This window comes from Ciconia boyciana, chromosome 6 (genome assembly GCF_034638445.1).
Source record: "Ciconia boyciana chromosome 6, ASM3463844v1, whole genome shotgun sequence".
Taxonomy (NCBI): domain Eukaryota; kingdom Metazoa; phylum Chordata; class Aves; order Ciconiiformes; family Ciconiidae; genus Ciconia; species Ciconia boyciana.
This window is the reverse complement of record NC_132939.1, coordinates 5110055-5132418: the sequence shown is the minus strand read 5'-3', so window position 1 is coordinate 5132418 and position 22364 is coordinate 5110055. Positions and strand designations below refer to the sequence as shown.

General features: G+C 40.2%; 1 protein-coding gene across 1 annotated transcript in view; it reads right to left on the bottom strand.

Moving 5' to 3' along the window:
• The window catches only part of PRMT3 (protein arginine methyltransferase 3), a 70515-nt gene extending 48678 nt beyond the window's left edge, over positions 1–21837 (bottom strand). Inside the window, exons 1-9 of the mRNA XM_072864854.1 lie at positions 21753–21837; positions 21485–21617; positions 20658–20740; positions 19202–19251; positions 17773–17875; positions 15844–15997; positions 12206–12347; positions 8992–9057; positions 2820–2941 (exon numbers count right to left, since the gene is read on the bottom strand). Of these exons, the coding sequence (XP_072720955.1) occupies positions 2820–2941; positions 8992–9057; positions 12206–12347; positions 15844–15997; positions 17773–17875; positions 19202–19251; positions 20658–20740; positions 21485–21617; positions 21753–21786 (887 nt within the window). The 5' untranslated portion in view covers positions 21787–21837. The remainder of the gene's footprint in view (positions 1–2819; positions 2942–8991; positions 9058–12205; positions 12348–15843; positions 15998–17772; positions 17876–19201; positions 19252–20657; positions 20741–21484; positions 21618–21752) is intronic.
• Positions 21838–22364: the final 527 nt, after the last annotated feature.

Here is a 22364-nt window from a genome sequence, read left to right as displayed (position 1 = left end):
GTATACGTAACACATAAAGGACTTTTTGTGGACTTGTCAAAAGGTATGAACAATCCTAGGTTTGTTATCTAGTACATTTGAAATAAAATGCTATTTCACATTTGTAACCATTCTGAAGATGTCAAGGACTCCTGGGAAAAGTTCTCTTTAGAGAACGAGTTCTTGTGCCATCAAAGCATTTTAGTCGAAGTAGCATGCTTAACATGGTACTTTTCCTAAACAGGCCCTTAGTTAATAGAATAATTTTACAGCATCCCAAGCGTGCAGTGTTGCATCTCCAATGTGTGAAGTGCTATCTAACCCAAAAATTCTGCCTAGACAACCTTATTTCTGCACGACTTAAGCTTGCATAAAAACTGTCACTCCCAAATTGCTCAGTATCTACCTGGACTTTCTTTTCCACAGTGGTTCTTACGAAAACAAAAAAACCTACACACCTCAGCTATCAACAGTACACATTTACACCCACATTTCTCCTACCTCACGCTAGGAAATCCTTTTTAAGTCTTCAGATGCCATTGGCTCATTTTTACATATACTCACAGTCTCCCTTAATATCCTTTACAGGTAAATTAGTGAAATGTGGAGTGGATAAATGAACCATCAGATGGGTGGAAAGCTGTCTAGACCATGAGGTTCAAGAGGTGAGAGGAGGAGTACAAAGTCTAATTGGTAGCCAGATACCAGAGGCATCCCTCAGGGTTCAGTGCTAGTTCCAACACTAATTAACACCTTTATTAGTGACCTAATGGGACAGAACACACCCTCAGCAAGTCTGTGGTTAATGCTGAATTAGGGGGGAGCAGTTAATATACTAGAGGGTAGGGCTGCTATTTAGAGGGACCGCAGACTGCAGATTTGGGCTGACAGGAAGCTCAGAGATGCAGCAAAGGTGAAGACCTGCACCTTGGCTGGAATAACCCCATGAAACAGTACAGATTGGTTCCTGCTGGTCAGAAATCAGCTCTGCTTGCGGTTCCCCACCCTGCCCTGACGAGGGCCTGGTGAACAAGTTGAATGTAAGTCAGTAGCGTGCGCTTGTAGCAAAGTGGCCAACTGTCTACTGTGTCATATATGCAAGAGGGTAGCAGCCAGTCAAGGAAAGTGATCTTTCCCCTCAATTTGACACTTGCAAAACTGCATCTGGAGTACAGCGTTCAGTTGTGGGCTCCCCAGTACAAGACAGACATTGACATACCAGAGCAAGTCCAGTAAAGGGGCCACCAAGATGACGGAGGGCTGGAGCACATGATACACAGGGAGAAGCTGGGAGAACTGGGCCTGTTCAACCTTAAGAAGGGATGGTTAAGAGATGAGTTTCTGATGTCTGCCTCTGTCTAGCATAAGGGTGAAGACAGAGCCAAGCTCTTCTCTTGTATCACAGGGACTGGATGACAGGCGACAGACACAAATTGAAACAATGGAAGTTACAATTTGGTATTTCAAAAGTAAGAGTGAGACTAGTCAAACAAGACATTTTCCAGAGAAGTTGAGACAGAAGTGGCAATGCTCAGAACTTGACTAGCTGAGGGAGCTGAGCGCGCTCTGACAGAGGAGGACTGGACCAGACACACTCTCCACACTCCCCTGAGGTCCCTTCCACCCTGCGCTAGTCCATGACGGTTTACATGGCATGCAACATCTTGGTAGTTCTCCTGGAAACAACTTTCCTCAGTGACTCTGCGGACTGTGTGCGTGTGTGTGTCTGCATGCTCTTAAAACAGATTTGGCTTTGTGGGGGGTTTTTTGTTTTGTTTTTGGGTGGGGGTTTTTTGTTGTTGTTGGTTGGTTTGTCTCCCCCTACCTCCACCAACTACAGAAAATATTACAGTGCAATGGTAATCACTTTCCAACTAGCATGAAAACCAGAGGTCAGTAGGTTTCTAAAGGAACAAAACATAGGGTAATAGACATTTACTGTTCTCAGAGAGTCCCTTAAATATACCAATGTACAGAGAACCTTGCTAGAGAAAGGTTTTCCAGAAGTTAAAACTAAAATACCATATAATTATAAAATCTATTTGCCAAAGAAAGCTACTTTTCTCGTTTTATGTGCTAAAATTGGTAAAAGTTAAGTATTGCATGGCAAGCTTTTGTTTAAAAACATCATAGCTCCAACATCATCTAAAATATATATATTTTTTTAGATTAACTGAGTAAAAGTTATTTAATTTTCAACAACATAGAAAAATAAGTTTTCTATAAAAACATCTGTATTTCTATAATTGATTTCTATACTTCTATAAAATACTTTCTACAAAATTAATTTTCTGTAACACAGAAAATTAAATTATAGAAATTATATCATTATTTAAAATTCCTACATAGAAATAGGAAATTAAACCACTATATACACACACTTAAACAACTTTTACTGGGTTTATCTAAATCAGAACTGTTTCTTTAACTCAAAGTAGTGCAGTCAGGAAAAGTTTCTCACATCCTCTTGGAATATGTCTCAACTCTAGTGTTTGTTGTCTAAAAACTTACAATTTTATCAGTAGCAACATTTAAAGCGTAAGAACGGAAAACGGACTGGCAGCAGTCAGCTGGAGCCTCTGCAGCAAGGCAGCACTGGCCCTACGCTAACATTAGGAGGAAGGTCTGGGAAACATCCTGCCTTAACTACAGCCCTGTTTTAATTACTCCTACCAGAGAAGCAAACAACTTTACTGCACATCAAACCTGTGTTAATTCTTAGGACAAAGAAGGACTGCAATAAAACACATACTGAGTGATAGGTGACCATTAACTAGTAACAGCATTCTAATAACTTTTTACAGCAATATTTACCATATTTTTCTTGGAACTTTTCCTACCTAATGATGTCCATGGCCTGATAGATGATTTCAGACTGGTCGACTCCAATCACTTTCTTCGCGCCTGCTTTGGCAGCAAACATGGAGAGTATTCCAGTTCCACAGCCAACATCCAAAACCACCTGAAACAAAATAAACTGAAGTAAAACCAAACATCTTATTTTCCTTGCTATGATTTTTCTACGCGTCTTTCTACATAGTGAGATACCATATTCTAATAGAAGGAACAAACGGTAGCATCAAGTCTTACTATTACATTCAGAGATACCCAAGTCAAACTGCAGTTCTAATTCCAGACCCTCTACCACCTTTTACAGATAAACAATGAAGAAGACTAGCTCCAGCTGCAGATTAACTCAATCACATGGGAAACCATCACAAGCAATTATTTGGGCAACAACTAAAAAGTTACATGAACAGGAGAAACAGGAAGTTATAGCCTGAACAATTTTGATCGGTGAATTACTAACAATTGAATTTAGCACTGGCACTGAAAAAACATATTCTAAACCGCAGTTGCTCATTAAGAGTCTATTCAAAACCTTATTTAGGAATCCCCTGCTAGAAATGGCCACAGTGCCTCAAAACAGCTATGGCTCCAGATGACTAAATTTCAAAATGGTAACTGGCACAGTTTTAAAACCTGGAAATATTTTCTGTCTAACACTATTTATAACCAAAATAGGACCAAAAAAATCCAGGGAGATGGGATCCCTAAGTTTTAATGAAAGAAGAGCAAACTTCATCACTACACTTGAAAAAGGCACACTCAACATAGCAACAAGACTCATGCAAATGCTTGTTTTTGACATCTCCCATCTTAGCTACTGTAGGAAGATTGAAAAGTTTAAAAATGCAAAGTGACTAAGAAAATAGTACTAAATATATTAATAAGTAGCATTGAGCTGCCAACAGTGTTGAACTTCATAAAGCAGAGATTTTACCAAGTAGCCTTGTTCAGGCCTCAGTATCATAATAGTATATTTCTTCTAATTGCTGGAAAGGTCTCAACAGCTTAAAAACTAACATTTTTAATCTTGAATGTGTTACAGTAGATTTTTAAGCTATGAGTTTCACATTTGATGTTTTCACAGAAACACAGGATTGTTGAGGTTGAAAGGGACCTCTGGAGATCACTTAGTCCAAGCCCCTGCTCAAAGCAGGGTCAACTAAACCAGGTTGCGCAGGACCATGTCCAAATGGCTTCTGAATATCTCCAAGGACGGAGACTCCACAACCTCTCTGGGCAACCTGTGCCACTGTTCAATTGCCCTCACAGTAAATAAAACAGTGTTTCCTTATCTTTAAAGGCAACTGCCTGGAGCTCAACCTGTGCCCGTTGCTTCTTGTCCTGCCCCTGAGCACCACTGAGAAGAGTCTGCCTCCACCTCCTTTACTTCCCCCGCTCCCAGGCCACACTGATAACCTCTCCCCTGAGCCTTCTCTTCTCCACACAAAACAACCCCACCTCTTTCAGCCTCTCCCTATATCCCAGCTGCTCCAGTCCCTTCAGCACCTTTGCCATCTTTCACCGGTCTCACTCCAGTACCTTCATCTCACTCTTGCACTGGGGAACCCGGCACTGGGCACAGCACTCCACAAGTCATCTCCCTGGGGTACAGTCATCCCTCTAGGGTACAAGAGAAGGGGCATCTCTTGGTGCACAAGTCGTCTTCCTACTGCAGCCCAGGAGGCTGGCTGGCTGCCTTTGCCACAAGGGTGCGTGTTGCTGGCTCATGGTCAACTTGGTGTTGACCAGCACCCCCAAATTCTTCTCTGCAAAGCTGCTTTCCAGCCATAGGCTCCCAGCCTCTGTTGATGTGTGGGGTTATTCTTCCCTCCCCTCTGAAGGATTTTGCATTGCCCTTTGATTGCCCCAGCCCTTTCCACAGGACCGCTGTTGGCCCATTTCTCCAGCCTATGGAGGTCCTTCTGAATGGCAGCACAACCATGTGGTGTATCAAGCACTCCTCCCAGTTTTGCATCATCTACAAGTTAGGTGAGGATGCATTCTGTTGCATTGGCCAGATCATCAGCAGTCTTACTGTTAGACTTCTACTTAATCCAGTTAGGCTTTACTAATGGCGTTAAAAAATCCTAAGCACTAAACCCAAAAACGTTCCGAAATCTGAAAATCAAAAAAGTTACCTAAACACTATGTGCAGTCACTCATATCATGCATAGTATTTAAGCATTAAAAGAATCAGAACTGTAAAGAGAGACTTCCTTTCCCATACAAGAGACCTAAACAAGAGAGCAAGCACAACTTACTAAAACACTTCTAAGATAAGAACATGGAGTCAGAATTACTAGTCAGAATTACTAGTCATAAAAATCATTTATTAGAAAGGAAAACTTATTTCACTGTCTCTCCTTAGCACAGCATCCAGTGTTGTAAAAGCCGTCCTCACAGCTTTCATTAAATTCATTTTTTTTCCAAAGGAGGCATCAAATCACTCAGTAATCAATCCCACACTTGAGAATTATAACTCTACAAAATATTTAAAGGCAATAATGTACCCTACTGACAAACTTTCTAGCTTATGAGCTATTGAGCATTCTTGCTTTGGCACAACAAAAACTTGCATGCGCACTTTTTAAGTTTCACCTGACAAATAGTATCAAAGTAAATACTTGAACGCTCTGCACATTAGGTCTGCTTGCCTTCCCCTGCATACAATTCTGTACATTCTGACGACGGATACAGAATAAGGATTCTGAAGCCAGCAGGAATAAAAATAGCCATTTATCCTTAGCAGCACAGCGTAAGTGAGCTTCGGCTGTGGTGTACTGGGAAGCAATGACTGAAGAGCTGACTGCTACCTGTCTTGGTAGAGCAACTTACAATCTGGAATCAGACTAAAAAACATTAGCCTGATGAATTTTTTACAGCATCTTGTGTAGAGGCTGGCCACAGAAGTTGCGGATAGAGTTACTTGTTCCATTTGCAACTCTTCGCAGCTATGTTCCAATAGGAGTTAATTCTACAACTCATTCACAAGTTACATATGAGTATGTACTGGCTACAGAAATCCCTAGGCTGAAGTCTTCTGGAGACAGGAATAGAAAGTAAGAAATCAATGTTCTTGCAGCTGCTGAAATCTCACGCCCCCTAACATCATCTATTCTAACACTTTAACCGTGGTAGTTAACAAAATTGCTGAGCCATGAAAGCTGGAAGTCAGAGCCAAAAATAAACCTCTGTGAAAGAATGATCTCGATGTACAGTTGCATGAAAGAGAGCAATCACCACAAATTGGAAAAAAATCAAAACAGACACCACTTTGGACAGCTGCCCTGGTCACTTAAAAACCCAGATGGAACTCATGAAGCCTCAGGCAGGGGGCGGGGGTGGAAAAAAAGGCACGAGAGAGAAAATACACAAGCTGGAACACATCTGAGGAACGGAAAGACAAGCAGAATGATCACCAATTAGCCTAAGGACAAGGGTCTACAGCTAACGCATTCTTGTGGTGATCACATATGGCCTCTCACCAGAGATCCGGAGCAGCTGGACTGGCGATTTGACTATACCATAATATACTGCAGCATCGTATCCTTTTCTGAGGTCTAATCAAAACCGATATTCTACTTTTAGTAACACAAAAAAATTACTTCAAATTCAGAAAAACAGGAGGTCAGGTAATTTGGCCAATTAAAATAATTCCATCAATGAATTTTTAGTAGGAACAACATTTAAAAACTCATTTTTTCCCCTCAGTATGGCATTGATGCCTGCCTCAGACTTCTACAACAAAAACTAAGCGTGGCAATAGTGCTTTTCTAGCCAATTCTTTTTCCACCAAAAAAATACTCTCACTGTAAAATGTATCACATTTCCTTTTACTGAGTAAGGCCACCTTAACTACTCCTGCTAGGTAATCTAAATTGTCCTATTCTCATCTCAGGCACATCTGACAGGTTGAAAATGAATGAATCCTGCTCGCTGCCATTAAATTTTCAGAATTTCTTTTGAAAGCTGAGAGAGAACAAACAAATTGGCTGGTTCTGAATGAAGTATGCATAATAAACAAACCTAGATATTCTGTTATCATCTGTTACTGTGCAATCACACCTCTTTGGGATACTGCAGATTTGCATCAAAAGCTAGTACGACGGATTAAGCTCTTTGAACAAGCTTCTCCCAGCCCACCTCAAGGTGTCCTTTCAGAAACAACAAAAAGCATCACTATGTGTTTTCTAGGGAGGAATACCATATGGGATTTCTAGGAAATATGACTTCTACTCACTTTTTTTTTTTAATGGTAATCAAACTTGAGGGGAAAACAGCCTATTTCCTCAAGTTGGAAGTTTCACTCATTGATATGATTCTTAAAGCATATGATATATAAATTAAGCAAAACATCTTAACAGTTCCTTCAGCAGAAGTCTGTAACAGTTGTCACTTCAAAGCTAGATCTCTGAAAAAAAAAAAAATCGCATATATTCCCCATAACAGCATACCAAGCAAAAGCTACATCAACATTTAGTCAGACACAGCAGTTAAGTGGGGCACTGGCCACCTGGATGGAAGCTGTTGAGAACTCAAAGCAATTGAGGGTCTTTCTTTCCATCCAACCTCAACACACTATGATGCGTTTGGATACACTACGAATTTGAGGTAATCTTGATCAAGGAACTGCTGTAAAAGCACTGAGTTCAGAAAGCAGTTTGTAGATGTTGCAGTAACAGAAAGCTTTTCTTTTTAAGTTGAATGCTTTCACATGAAGAAAAACCACAGAGTGAGCACACACATTTTCTAGCTGTTTCCTGAGCAAGCGCATCTACAGCTGGGGCTGAAGCAACCTTGTCTAGAACAGTTCACCTGCATTTTGTTTCAAATGTTACCAGTATGTCCATACAGCACAGGAGAAATACAGCCAATCCTGAAAAATTACTGTTCCACTAGGACATACCTTCCATGTAACTTAAGATCAGTCTTACCTTGTGAAAACCTGCAGTTATCAATTTTAGGGGCATCTGTGAAACTAAATTTCTTCCAAGAAAGTTTTCTTTCCTTTATTGATCTTTCTGCTTTGTTGGATGAGCCGCCCAGCTATGCAGTCACCCTCATCTTTTAAGTAGCTGGCAGCATAATGTTTCTACAAGACTTTTGCTTGTTCTCTCATTATAACTAAAGTGCTTAGAAATGTTTAGTAGAAACAGGCTTGTGACATGGATTGAAGGATTAGGAAAACTCTTTTCCTAATATTTTTCTGCTGTAGTTGCCAAAAGAAAACTGAGCTAAGACATACCAAGAGTATGCACGATCTACCTTGAAATCCCTCCCGCCTAGGACAAAACCATATCTAGCACAATTTCCAACTGAGGAATTATCAGATGGGTGCACTTTTATTACTTCCACAACTATTCTGAAGCCTTGTATTACCACTTACGAACAAAGTCTCAATCAAAGCCAAAATAAAAATCAACAGCGATAGCCTTCCACAAACCCAGACATCCTGGTTTCACAGTAAGAAATATCCACACACAGCTTAAGAACAGTAAGCACTAAGTAGAGGAAAGCTAATCCAGAACAGAAGGCTGCAGAGCATAACTCAGAACACAACAAACTCATCAGAAATAGCCAGCAGAAATACAGGAGACAAGAAGAGGATCGTAACTGTGCAGGAGTCATCACGACAGTAAGGCATAAACACACGTCAGTGCAATCTCTCCTCACTGCAAGTGAAATACTAGTTTGTGGTTTTAAGTCCCTTAATAACCTTATCTGGAGAGACTAAACAACACTAATTCAATAAATCAGTTGCATATGAATTCTTCCCCAGTTCTAATCGCACAATGCTTCTAGAATGTTTTTACTGTATTGGGCACAATTAAATTCTGGTAAAGAGGCCCTCTCAGATAGATTCCACTTAATATACTGGACAAGAAAGGCTCAACTTAACCCCACCAACATAATTAATGAACATCCCGACATGGCACACAGAACAATGACAACAGCGATCAGCACTTCTGTTATCAGCACTTTGCACCCTCCAGCAGTTGAATAGCACTCTACTACCTAATAAAGCCAGAGTACATTAAATCAAATCTTGTCAGTGCGATATTCCATTCCCAAAGCTACAAAGTAGCCAACCTGAAGGATTTCTACCACTAGAGAAAAAATAAAGCACAGAAATTATTGTATTTTCTGAGCTGTTTTACCTACCTTGTCCTTGAAGATATGTGGGTTTTGATAGATGAAGTCACGATAGCTTTCTGTACGCACTTTATCCTATGATTTAAAGAATGAAAAACAATGTTCACTTTTTCTACTTAGGTACAGCATACCCTTCAAAAATGCTGAACAACTTGCTTTTTAACTTGGCCTAAAGACGTTCTGTGGCTATTGTACTTATAAGGGCTCTGCAATCATGACACTTCCCATACAATATTCTTTCAGAATTTACTGTCTTTGCAGATGAAGCCAGCTGAGCCTCTGGAGGAAAAATAAGAAATTAGCTTACAGTTTCCTGACCTGCTGCCTTTGATTTTTGGATGTTTCAAAGTTCTTAATACCTCTTTACCACTTTCCAGGAACAGCAGTAACAGAGTAGCATACTGCATCAACTTTACAGAACAACCTTCTATACAATGGCAAATATTTGAGTCACAAGCTCATAAAACGTTTTGTGTCATTTTATTCTCTGAAACTCCTGTGACACGCAGATTCCTTCAAAAATGTTATGGATCAGATTAACCTTTTCTATTTCTGAACAAACAGCAAATTTGCAAACCTGCCAACAAGCTAGTAATTGAAGCTGTACAGCCCATTCTATGAAAGCCCAATATAATAAACAAACTTAACTGTAATACAACATGACCTGAGAAGCTGGAATGTTTTCAAGCATATAACCAAACATGTATAGTATTTTAGTATATGAAAGCTAGCAGTATAGCTCAATCTACCAGCAAAGTAATCTATTAAAACATTGATTCTCTTAATATGCATCAGCAGGTACACAAATTGACAGCCAAGTATAGGTTTTGGAATTGCTGTTGCAGTTCAAGTGTTAGAGCAAAGTAAAAGAAAAATGTTAAGCATTTTTTATGTAGTATAGAGAAGTCTACAAGTAATACTGAAGTGTAAAATCCAACTGCTTATATTTAAGTTAACATTTTTCTACTAAGGCAGGTAAGAATTTTTAGAAACAATACAGAAACTGAAGAAATTTTCTAGGGAGAAAGAACAAAGTCTATTTTATTAGAAAAACAAGACCAAAAAACAGGAGACTGAGAACAAAGCATACGTTCATAAAAATTTTGGAGATAAAACAAATTATTTTGAGGCTTGAAAATCCTCAAATCCAGTTTTAAGTTTAGGAGGATTATCACACACACACAGAGCCCAAATAAACAGTTAGGGATGATTTTAGAAAATTGTACTTTAAAATTATACATAATTAACATGAATTAAAAAATTGGGATCCTTTAAAATCATATTGGCTTACTATGACATTATATTCAGAGCAACTATTTTTAGTACTTCACCTCTACTGCGGTATATAATAGGATTTGCTGAAATGACCAAAAAAGTAAAAAAAAAAAAAAGAAATAAAAAATCAGAAGGTTCAGCATCAATCGAGAAAGCAGTCAGCTGGAAAGCTTTCAGCCTTACATCCTGCCCACTCACATTGCCTCAGCACTGCCCCAACTTAATCAATACAATTCCAGCTGCTGTCTCTACTATATGCACTGCTGCTCGAGTGAGCCACAGTCATTCACTTCAGGTCTCTCTATTCATCAATTCCATTCTCTCACTCGCCATTTCAATGTAATGCTTCTTTTTTGTTTTTAAATAAAATGGTAAGGAAATTTATTAAGATGAGTCAAGAAATTCTTGAGAAAAGAAAACAGAACAAGGGAAACACTAGCCATTCGGCCAGTGTGAAGCAACAACACTCTTCACCCATCTCTGAAATATTTGCAGCAAAAAAAAAAAAACCCACAAATTGAAACTTCATCCTACCACAAGGCATAAGGAAAAAAAAAGGTTTTAAAACTGAACAGTGTCAGAAACTGACTTAAAATTCAGCAAGACTCCTTTCTTAAAAATTTCAGTGTAGCAAGCCACTATATTTATATAAATAAGGTAGACCAAAAAAAAAAAAATCTAAGTCAATGCACAGCATATAGGAAAAAATTCAATGCAGATGATAAATATCAATTGCTTTTCTAAGTTTACAAAACTCAAGTCTTCTTAAAAGCATTCTGACAAACATTCCCCGAAACTAATAAAATACGATTTTGTACCAATCTCTTTGTGCAGAGATGCAGAATTATTATAAGCTTTATTAGCAAGCAGAAATGCTTCCTCACCCTATAGCCTATAACATCTCAAATGACACCTTTATACAACTGCAATACCAAACTTCTATCATTTCTATTTATCTTCAAGACTTTAAATATATTTCTCTAGACTATACATTTTGGAAAACATTCTTCTACCTCTGCAGATATCTCTGTGCTTCTGTAAAATCGCTCCCCTTCCTCCCCCCGCCATTAACCTCATGCTTATACTGCTCCTAACATAGATTCATGTGTATTTCTACACTGGGGCCACTAAGTGATATACAAAGCACAAAACTTTATATGCTACCTGTATGGACAAAGTCACTTCACAACTCCATATTCTATCTCTACATTAGGCAGGAATTTTATTTATTTCTGTCCTAAAATGATAAAACTGTTTATGTCTTTCACAACTACGATACTTTCTCTGAAAGAGAAAGATTAAGAGATTTTGATCTTCGTGTCAATTATAAGTTCTTGAGTTTTGTGGGGTTTTTTTTAAAGTTAAAAGGGCATACACAGGTTTGCCTTTGAAGAGTTAAGTCTTAATTATTTTATCTTTATCATATAAAAGGAGCATACAATTTTTCCAGCTGTTCAATGTCATGTTATCAATACACTGAACTGTGCACAAATACCAACAATTTCGGTTTATCTAATGCAATAAGAAATCGCAATATTTGAGAAGTGGTTTTGCCTGACAAATTTCAATTGTTAGGAAAATACAAGCTAAAGAAAAACACTAACTGTCTGTACCATGTTTTACCCTTCATCTTTTAAACACCCAGGAAAAAGCTGCTTTTGGCAAGGTAAGGTTGTGGTATGGATATGGTAATATATCTTCAAGCCTTTCTGTAGAGTAAATGATTTTATGTTCCTAATGATTTTAGGGGTAAACAGAATTTATATTTATAATTCCAGTTATAAAAACTGGAAAAAGATCTCTCAACCCAACTCCTAAGAAAAAACTATCATGTATAGAAAGGGTTAAAAATGCAGCTGCTCTGCAGTATATTTATGGGCACACAGCCCACTTCATTCCATCTCTCCTCTTTCGTCCTACCAAGATGCAGTTGAGATGACTTTCTAACCTTTAGCATCTCTTCGTGTATCCCATAATGCCCATAGGAGCTGAAGTAAACACCATCCTCATCCTCCTGAAGGTCTGCAATGGCGCTGGGTGACGAGCTGCTTCTGACATCTGCGTTCATCACAAAATCCCGCGCAAATTGTCTGGAATCAATTTGAAATATACCCTTGAGACACATTTATGGGACCATGCAAAGGAGGCGGGGGGAAGGAGGGGGGAAGAAGGGGCCTGAAAGAGAGAAGGAACCCAGCCTGCACAGGGGCTTTGACAACAATGGAACCCGCTTCAAGTGTGCACAACCTCCCTCTGCCGGCTCCTCCAGGCTGCTGCGCCGCCCTTCTCCTTCCATCACCCTCCTGCAATGACTACTTTCTGCTTTCAACCAGCAAGTATCAGCAGGGAAACGTTGGGACTTCGTTTCTGTTTTTAAGGAGGAATTATCTGCTTTGCGCTCGCTTGTACGAAAGCTAGTGCCGCGGCGGTCAACGCAGTACGTGTTGTAGGCTGTGTAATGCACATAGGGACTCAATACAGCAAACAGGGCAAGAACCACAAACCATACAATGCTACATGACTAGTAGAAGGTAGAAGAAAGTACTTTAAAACTGAAGCATTTGGGTGGAAATAAACCAGAGCTTAAAATTCAATTTATTACTTTATTTTCATGCTGCTTATTCTTCCTACTCCATGGCCTTGCATTCCTAATATGCGTGTTCTCTTCTCATTTCTCAAAGCAGTTTTGATGACAAAATACTTGATACAGTTTTGATACAAAGTACATGATAAAACAAGGGGCTTATCATGAAAACACAATTAAAATTTGACAAGCAAACAGCTCCTACTATACCCACAATGAAGTAAAAAAGCAAACATGCTTCAGCCAGACAATATTCCTCCGAGGTCTACAGTCCAACATCAACAAAACTTGCATCCTAGACCACCCCAAAGCAGCCAAAGCTCACCTTCAACAGCCATCATACTTTCTTAAATAGGAACTTAATGTATAGCAGCTGTAGGTAACATCTCATTACCAGTACCATCCTTACAGAACAATAAAAACTAAAATACCCTTTCAGTCCTGACATGCCAAATACTTCTCTGCTTAACTAGTTTGGATGGGGAAGAGAAGGTGGTTAGGCAATTCATATTAAAAGTTTGTCAATATCAGAAACTTCCTATGCTTGCTGACATACAGGTATGGTCTGGATCTTATTTTTAATATTGCTCTTTACCATGGCAGTTTGCATTTTCCTTACTTTTAGATAAATATCAAAATTATAAAAATTGAAACTTACAAAAAATAGATTCTATGACATACAAGTAAGTATGATTAGCATTTTGTAAGATTTAAACCCAATTTTAAATTTAAATTATTTAAAATTGATTCAGCCAATAGTTCCTCCAGCCTACGCATGCAACACAATTACCGAACAAACTCTAGGGACAGAGCTGCCCTCCTGTCTTTTTAATCAAGAAAAAAAGGAGGTAAGTAAAAACAAGAGCCATCATCTCTAAACAGGGGACAGATTAAAAAACTCAGGATATACAAGCCATGCTGTTAAATCTCTAAGTTACATCAAATGCTAGAGGTGACATGATTTATAGAACTATGACCATTTGTGGGGGGGAAACAAAAGGTTGCCAGGCCTCCAGCTACCTGTCTTTGCTTTGTACCCCTTTCAATAATTCTACAAGTCTACTCAGTCTAGCAAACTTGGAAAAACATTTCCACAGAAATTATTTCATACTCCACTAGTGAGCATCCTCATACTATTACTCCTGGGCTCAGAAGGCAACAACCCCTAGGGAGCTGCATGACCGATCCTGAACAGGTAGTCATTAAAAAACCTAAAATATTTTTTCCACGTCTTAGAGAGCAAGACCTGCATAATGCAATCATGCTGCAACTGAAAGAAGCTACAGTTACTTAGTCTCCCAAGAAGTCTCTGTAGATAGGTATAGCATGAGAAAGCTCCTGGATCTAGCTTTTTTCACTCCAGAAGTTGAAGTCAACCAACCATCCTGCTAAATACCGGTATAAACCTATTTCCATGACAGGAAACAATAGAAAAAACAGGCTGCTGTACATTAAGGTCCTGTACTCTATTTTTGCTCCACATCAGACTTCCAAGCTATCTTTATTTTGCATAGGGTTACCCGAAAGGAAACATCTGTAGATAGGTCTCTCTCAGTGGAGTAACCTCCAGCATGAATCAGTATGACTGAATTACAGCATGTAGACTACCACAATGCAACTGGTTCATCTGTCTACAATTTAAAACTGTGCTGCTTCATCAGACCTACAACTGACTATTTTTGATGCCAGCCGATCCCTGCTGAATTGAAGAGCCTGGACTGATAAAGAAAAATTAAAGGCTCCCTTTTACAACAGCAGATAATTTGATATACTAACCTCAAAAAGAAATCTATACAAGCCTGATTGAAGTTTACAGAGCTGAAAAGAAATTGCAACTGATGACCTGAAAAGGTTTTTCTTTCTTTTAAATGAAAAAGAAGGGAACAAGAGTAAGACAAGACACACAGAAAAAACCCCAAGTTTTCCAAGTACAGTGACAAATTCCTTTCATTCTTATTGCTTATGATTAATTAATGCATAATGTACACAGAGATATCAAAACTGCTGTATGCTATAAAGTACAATTTGCAAAAGTTAAACCCAGTTGAAGACAAAACTGTTCATTTTTGACATACATAATTGTTCACAGCTGATAGGATTTGAATACATGAATTTATTTTGGTATACTTAGTTACTAACAACATCAAGTGTGTACCCTCAAAACATACAACGAACCCTCAAATGTATTTTACAAAACAAGGTTTTTGTCGCTTTACTTTTCCACAAAAGAACATGAATTATTTTTCCAAGTCTCTTAAATACAATTTCAGTTCTTCAGTGCCCAATCAGTGTGATCTTGAAATGACACGCCTGTACAGGATTTAATCCTATGTAACCCAAAAAGAAGTTTATATTCTCATTTTATCCATGAGCATCATCAATCCATATTTTGAAGACCTCAAGATTTAGAAGTAGCATGTACAGCTATGGCGACGTCCTGATTCCTGATTGCGATACACTGAATGTTCTTACTAACAGAACCCACACCTGAGACTGAAAATAAAAGTAGCTGAAAAGTTGGTTTATTAATTTCACTGAGGGTTTCTCCAAACGGGATTCTACTAACAATCATTGTTTGGAGCCATCTCCGAAAATGTTTAGAGGCCTGTATTTAATTTGCAAATACCTCCCTCTTCTCCATTGTGTACGTCTTCAATGTTTAAGTTGATATCTAAAGGACTAACGGAATAGTGTCTGAAAAACAAAGAGTGGTCTGAAACAAAATACATGTTTCTGGGCCATATGCTTAGGAAAGCTAAATAAGCACACTTTGCTCTTTCAATTTGTCCAGGTTTTGTGCAGTTTTTACTAATCATCTACAAGACGTTTACTAATCATCTACATGATAAAAGTCAAACCTACAGTTCCAACACAAGTCATGAGCTGTATTGCCTAGTTGAATATTCTACCTAGTTGAATTTGTTGGTCTTTAAACCTGAACACCTCATCTCACCTAAAACACATCAAATAAAAAACCCCAAAACTTCAGTTCAAACACTTACTTCATTTTTTGAAGATCATCTTGTGCTCTAGCCAAGGCTGCTTCTGCGAGTCTTGCTCTGTGTTCTGCATGTTTTAATTGTTCAAGGAGCATCATGGTATCATTTAAACCATTAGAAGGCAAAACGTTTGCAGGTTCACAAAGATCTTCTATATCTGATGAAATGGAGAGAAAAAAAACCACCTACCAGTCACATGTTGCTTCACAGCAGCTCATAAACATGTGATGTTTTCAGTGTTGCTATTTCTGTCTTTGAACGACTTGTAAAAGTAGTCTGTTCTACAAGCAGCATCGCTGAATTTGATAGGACTAACCACAGAAAACAATACTACTCAGTAAAAGCAAGTATGCTAGAAGCAAGCTCTCAGTTAACAAAGCAAACAAATCCAGAATTCAGGCTTCTTTAAATACCAGTGTTTGATTATTGATAAAAGAGACATGAGGTTTAGAATGTAATATAGTTACAGTCCTATCCTCTGTTTTTCCAGTTATGTTATTCTGAGGCCAAAAGGGCTGTTAACAGTAATGATAAAAGGTAAGAAGGTATATAAACTTAAAATTTCTTAATAATTAGACAGTAACTCTTAATTTTCAAACCAATTCCTTGGGCTTTTATAAAGCTTATGAACACTCAAAACTCAAAAGAGCATAAGCAGAATGAATCTAGATGAAACATTGCTTTTTAACTACCAAAACTCAGACTCAGCACTAGGTCCTATTCACCTCTTGCTAAATTCAGCTGGTGATTTCAACAGATGTCAGTGGATAAAAAAATGGTGCTACTGTGTTTTTGGATATAGTAAGAAGTGACTGCCAGCTTATTGAGCAAAAGACTTCATTTTAAAAAACCATATATCTATTCCTTTTAATCATGGAAGACTGACTCTTTGGCCCATGGGACCGAAACAAAGCACAGATACTTAAGATTTCAGAGGTTCAGATCACCCCCATAACCCTTTAGCAACTGCAACGGCACCTCAAAGCATCTCAAAAGTCTACAATTTGGGCAAAGAGCACACATTAGGCAGGAGCTGATACAGCGAAGCATGAAATCCCTGAAGTAACCAACCAACGTCCTCTACCACGCATCATCCCTGCTATCACGCAGCAGGGCTCACTTAGAAAAGGGCAAAACTGCATTCCAGACTGTACGGATGTTCCGATTCTCTCCCCCATCCCATGACTGCGTGGTGTTTTGCAGCCTGCCGGGTTAAACCACGACAACAGAAAAGAAAAAATCCACAAGCCCTAAGTACCTTATGGTTTAGGTGAAGTAAAGATGTACAATCAAGCACAAAATAGGAAGAGAGTGGGAGGATCACGGGCAGCAAAAGTAAGTTCAAAAGTCAAACTGAATTCTCTCAAGGCCATCTGATGAACTGTCATGAGAGAGAAACTAAGGCTGCTTGTACAGATTGCTTGAACTGCTAAAGAAGCAGAACTCTTCTATGCAACTGTAGTTATCTCACACGGGGTTGGTCCAAAATAGACCCTGTATAAAAGATGTTTTCAACAAGGCAAATTACTTGCTCCTTACAGCACACATTTTTTAACGAATGCATCTAATTTTAAATACCTACATTTACAAGCTTTAAAAGCTTCATAAATCTTCCAATGAAGTTTGGGTAGAGTGCCTCTTTTGGCCTGCTTAATTACTACACGCAGCATCTCCGCTATGAACATCATGTTTGCAGTAAGTGAATGCAGATAATAAAACAGGGCTACGGAAATCTCAGCCATTAAAAACCAACATCTAACATGTGGTAAAAATTTCAGAGCGTGACTTAATGTCATAACTTCAGCTACTATGTGGACTTTCTCATGTACCTAAGTCAATTGAATAGTGATGATGCTTCATATGACATGAACTCTGCCAATACCGCATTTAGCCCACAACGCAGAACAGTCATACTGAAACCTATTTATTTACCAAACTGAAGTAGGAGATCATCTTCTAGCTCCGGTTTCAAATATTCCTCTCCTTCCCAAGGCAGTGGGCTGCTGAGAGAACTCAAATATGCTGCTGTTGGTTTCTAGATAGAAGGAGAAGAGCAAGTAAGCCATGTTTCTTTGACAACACCAGCCTTTCAATTTCATTGAAGAAAATAAGGCAATGATCTGTTCTTCCATCCATTAAAATAAACAGGGTACTATTAAAGTAGCTTTGTAGCAAAGGCTGAGAAAGACACTACTTTAAGGCAGGACTAGCAAGAACAGTGGCTCTGACAACAAGTACTCACCTTAGCATACTGACACTACAACCATGGTGACCAGAGAACAGCATAAAACTACACCTATGAGCTAGTCTGGGTCCAAAGCCCAGGAAGCTACAGGATCAAGGAATTCAGTAGAAGCAGTAAATTCAGTACAAGCAGTAAAGCCCAGCAGGCTGATAGACACTGAAGGATACTTTTAGTATTACACTGCCATCAGGAGCCAAGTTTACTCGGGTGTTTGACTGTGTCAGACCCATAGCTTACAACAGGGCTAATCAATAAAGGCAAGAGACTCATTGTGCAAAGTGTTTTTACACGAACAGCGCTGTAGGGACATATTTCAGAAATGCTATATTCTCTCCTGTTTGCATCCAGCCAGTTAATACTTCGTCAGAAAAGGAGAGGTCAGATTCTGGACTTCGATTTTTCCATTTCTGTGTTTACTCTGCATAGCTAGTTATGCCTTAAATAACTATTTGAATGTTTAAGTAAAGATTTGTAAAGTAAAAATGCTTAATTACATAAGATAGTATTAAGTCTAAACCTCAACTTTTAGGGAACAACCAAAGAACACACTTCCAAGTCACAGAATACACAAAATACACCCAGGCCTAACTTAAAACTGTAGGTTCCCATCAGCTTTCCTGCTTCTGGTATGACTTTAGCAGAGATTAATTTTAGGTTCTGTGACCTAAGGGAGCAGGGGGTGTCCTTACTAACAGCGCAGTAGGGGTCTGGTCAGCTCATAACCCCAGGAAAGAGTCTTTTGCACCAACACGCATACGAGGACTGAGAAACTTCAGTTGCCAAGAAGTGAACCCATTACTGGAGCGAGACAGCAGAGTCAAAGGCCAAGATGAATTAACAAAACAACACGATACTGCATAGCATGGGCTTTTTGCAAGTCTGAACATCCTCTTCTGGAAACAGTAACACTCACATTAGTTAAATATATTTAAAATGAAAACAACTTCACACCTAAATAAACCAATCAATAGCTATTTTAATTCCTGTAATTTCTTATTTCTAGAAATATAATACAAAATTTCATACAGTTATTAAAAAAGGACAAATTGAAACCACAGCATTTTGATTTCCCATTCTCCAGACATAGATTACAGAAGTAGTATGTGGCACACCTACCTTTAATCTAACAAAGTTTATTAGTTTAACGTATCCATAAAAATCAAGTCCTGGAAACAAAGAAAGGAGAAGAAAAAAAAAAAAGAGAGTGCTTGCGTTAGAGAAAACCTACAAGCATTTTACAATTATATGAATACCAATTACTTGTTCAATTGGCCAGCTCCCCTTGGGGTGTACATCATTATCTAGTGCAGTCTTCCTGTCTTAAGTTTGCCATTTACATTTTTCTTCTCTTTAGGACTAAACCAGGAAATTCTCACCCTCAGGACAAATACATTTGCTGCAAATTAAGAATGGAATGTGGCTTATGAACAGGGATTTCATTCATCTGGCAAGCAACTACATCAGGACAGCCACATTTATCTCCTACTAGCTACTTTGCTGATATTTTAGGTGTTGTGCTCCTTTGTTCATAATTTTAGCTTTCTGCTTAATAAACTACAAATTGATCCTAGTTGTAAATTGCAATTGACTATGCTACTTATCAAGAATACACACCAATATGGATTTAAAACTACCACCTTGCTCAGAAATAACAGTAGTTTAAATACAATTATGTAGTCTCCTCAAGAACAGCAAGGATACTACATAAACCCAAAATACTTTCTGTTGAATTTTATACAGAAAACAGACCAGATCTTACAATTTTACATGCAGATTTCAAAACGCTTCGTGTGGTTCCCATGCCCTTATCGTTCTCTCCTTTTTAGTACACACTCTTAAAATTGTGTTTCTCCAACACTGTTCCCCTTTCTCTGCTTTCCAGCTTTCCACTATATGCAGTAAGATATGGACTTCAGGCTCAGTAGTTCTGCACTTGCCTAACTCTTCCAAAGCCACCCCCACTTCACATACATCCTCCTATATGTACCTTCCTTCAGTCACCATCTTGGTCTAAACAGATGGCTGCTTCATGTGAAAGCCAACCTTACACTTCACTTGGAAAGAATGAAACAGATGTTGGAGAGTATACCTTCCTACAATCACCTGAGGGAACATAAGTGAAGACTGCAAACAGCCTCTTAAAAGAGACCAGCAGTACAGCCCAGTTACTTGACCCCTTGGTGGATACATCCAGTTTGGTCTCTGCTAAGCTCCGGAGCCCCACAACAGTATCACTAGTCGGGCAAGGGTTCCCACTAGATCAGGTAAATGGCTCTCACTCCAGCATGCAGTGGGCTGGCTCAGGTCGATCAAGCAGGCAGGACTCAGCACAAGCCAGCAGAGATCAATCTTACTTTAGGTACTAGTCGAGAGCTTTACCAGTAGATAAAGCATACGGGAAATGGCCAGCATAAAGATAACATACAAGCATTTTTCTACAGTACCTGATCTTGTTCAATCTTGGAATCTTCAGCTACAACCAGGAAATCAGAAACAAGCTAATCTTGGCAATTTATTTTAAACGAGACGCTGATACACAGAAAGAAATGACAAGTCATGGAAAAAAACTTACCATGTTTCTTGATCACATCACAAACATCAAACTGATGCTCTGTTTTGCAGTGGGAGAATACACCTTCAGCAGAACTAAACAACCTGTAAATAATGAATTATTAAATATGCAGTATTAACACATTTAGAAGTTGTAACACTCTTACGAGTTTTATACGCTCTGTTCCAACCTGCTAGGCCATGGGTTCAGAACACATTATTTTTGCCTTTGAGAAAGGATGAACAGGCACCTGCTTACTCGCAGACCTCACAAAGAAGCTTTTACCCTGTTGGCAAAACATTTTGCCACAAAAGGTAATAAACACAAAAAAATTTGTTTGACAAAACAACAAACCCTGTTAACTTCCAAAAACTCCCTGAGAGCAAAGGCAGCATTAAACCCGAAATCTAAGAACCACACATACACGAGGCGAGTTGGCCAGCTAGATCTGCTGCATCAAAATAAAAATCCTCATCTATTTCCTGACGATGGGAAACGATGACAGAACTCGAGAGAGAAACTTCCACACTGCTTCAGGGTGCGGAGAGGGCAATTATCTGCTTTCCACGTTACTTCTCCCTCCTTTAGTCGGGATTTAACAGCCCTTTGGCTCTAGAGAGGCCGTACAGAAGATCAACAAGCTACAGAGCGCTGTTGCAAACTACGTATTACTTGTTTTTCTGACGTGGCTGCCTCCCGCAGGCTGAGTTTGGGTGCTCGCACCCCAGCCCCCTTCTCCAAGGGGCTCCACGGCTACGACCGCGCCTCAAGAGGTCCCTGGGCCGGGCGGGGCGCGCAGGGACAACGACAGCAGACCGCGGCCCGCGGGGGTCCCCTCGCCGCCCCACCTGTCACAGAAGAGACAGCGGGTCCGCAGGCCTTCGGCGGCGGCGGCGCCTTCCTCCTCCTCGTCCTCCTCCCAGGCCTCCTCGCCGTCGGACAGCTCGGGCATCTCTTCCTCGGCGGGCGGCCCGCCGGCCCCTGTGGAGCCCACAGCAGGGGACCATTACTGACGGGGGAGGGGGGGAGGGGGGGGGGGCAAGAAGAAGAAGGAAGGGAAGAAGAAGGAGAAGGAGGAAGAAGAAGAAGGGGGGCGGCGCGCGCCCAGGTACCCACCCGCAGGAGCCGCGCCCGCCGCCCGGGAACCCATGGCCCCGCCGCCGCCACACGTGCGCCGCTTCCGGGCGGCCGCCCCGCCCCACCCGCCTACGTCAGCCCAGGGGGGCGGGCCCAAGAGGGCAGCGCGCCCCCTGGCGGGGCCCTCCGGTCGCGGGGAAGGGCGTCACCGTTACTGGCGGCCCCGACCGTTATTTTTCAAACGCGCGGGAGCGGCGGCGGGGCTACGGCTCGTCGCCGCAGTGAGGGGGGCCGGGGGCGGCGCCATCTTGTGGGGGCCGAGCCGTGGAGCAGGGCGAGGCTGCAGCTTGCCTGTCAGCTCTGCTTCCACCTTGTTGTGGTTTAGCCCTAGCCGGCATCTAAGCCCCACGCAGCCGCTCGCTCACTCCCCCACAGTGGGATGGGGGAGAGAATCAGAAGAGTAAAAGTGAGAATACTCATGTGTTGAGATAAAGACAGTTTAAAAGGGAAAGCAAAAGCCGTGTGCGCAGGCAAAGCAAAGCAAGGAATTCACTCACTACTTCCCATGGGCAGGCAGGTGTTCAGCCATCTCCAGGAAAGCAGGGCTCCATCATGCAAAACTGTTACTTGGGAAGACAAATGCCATCGCAC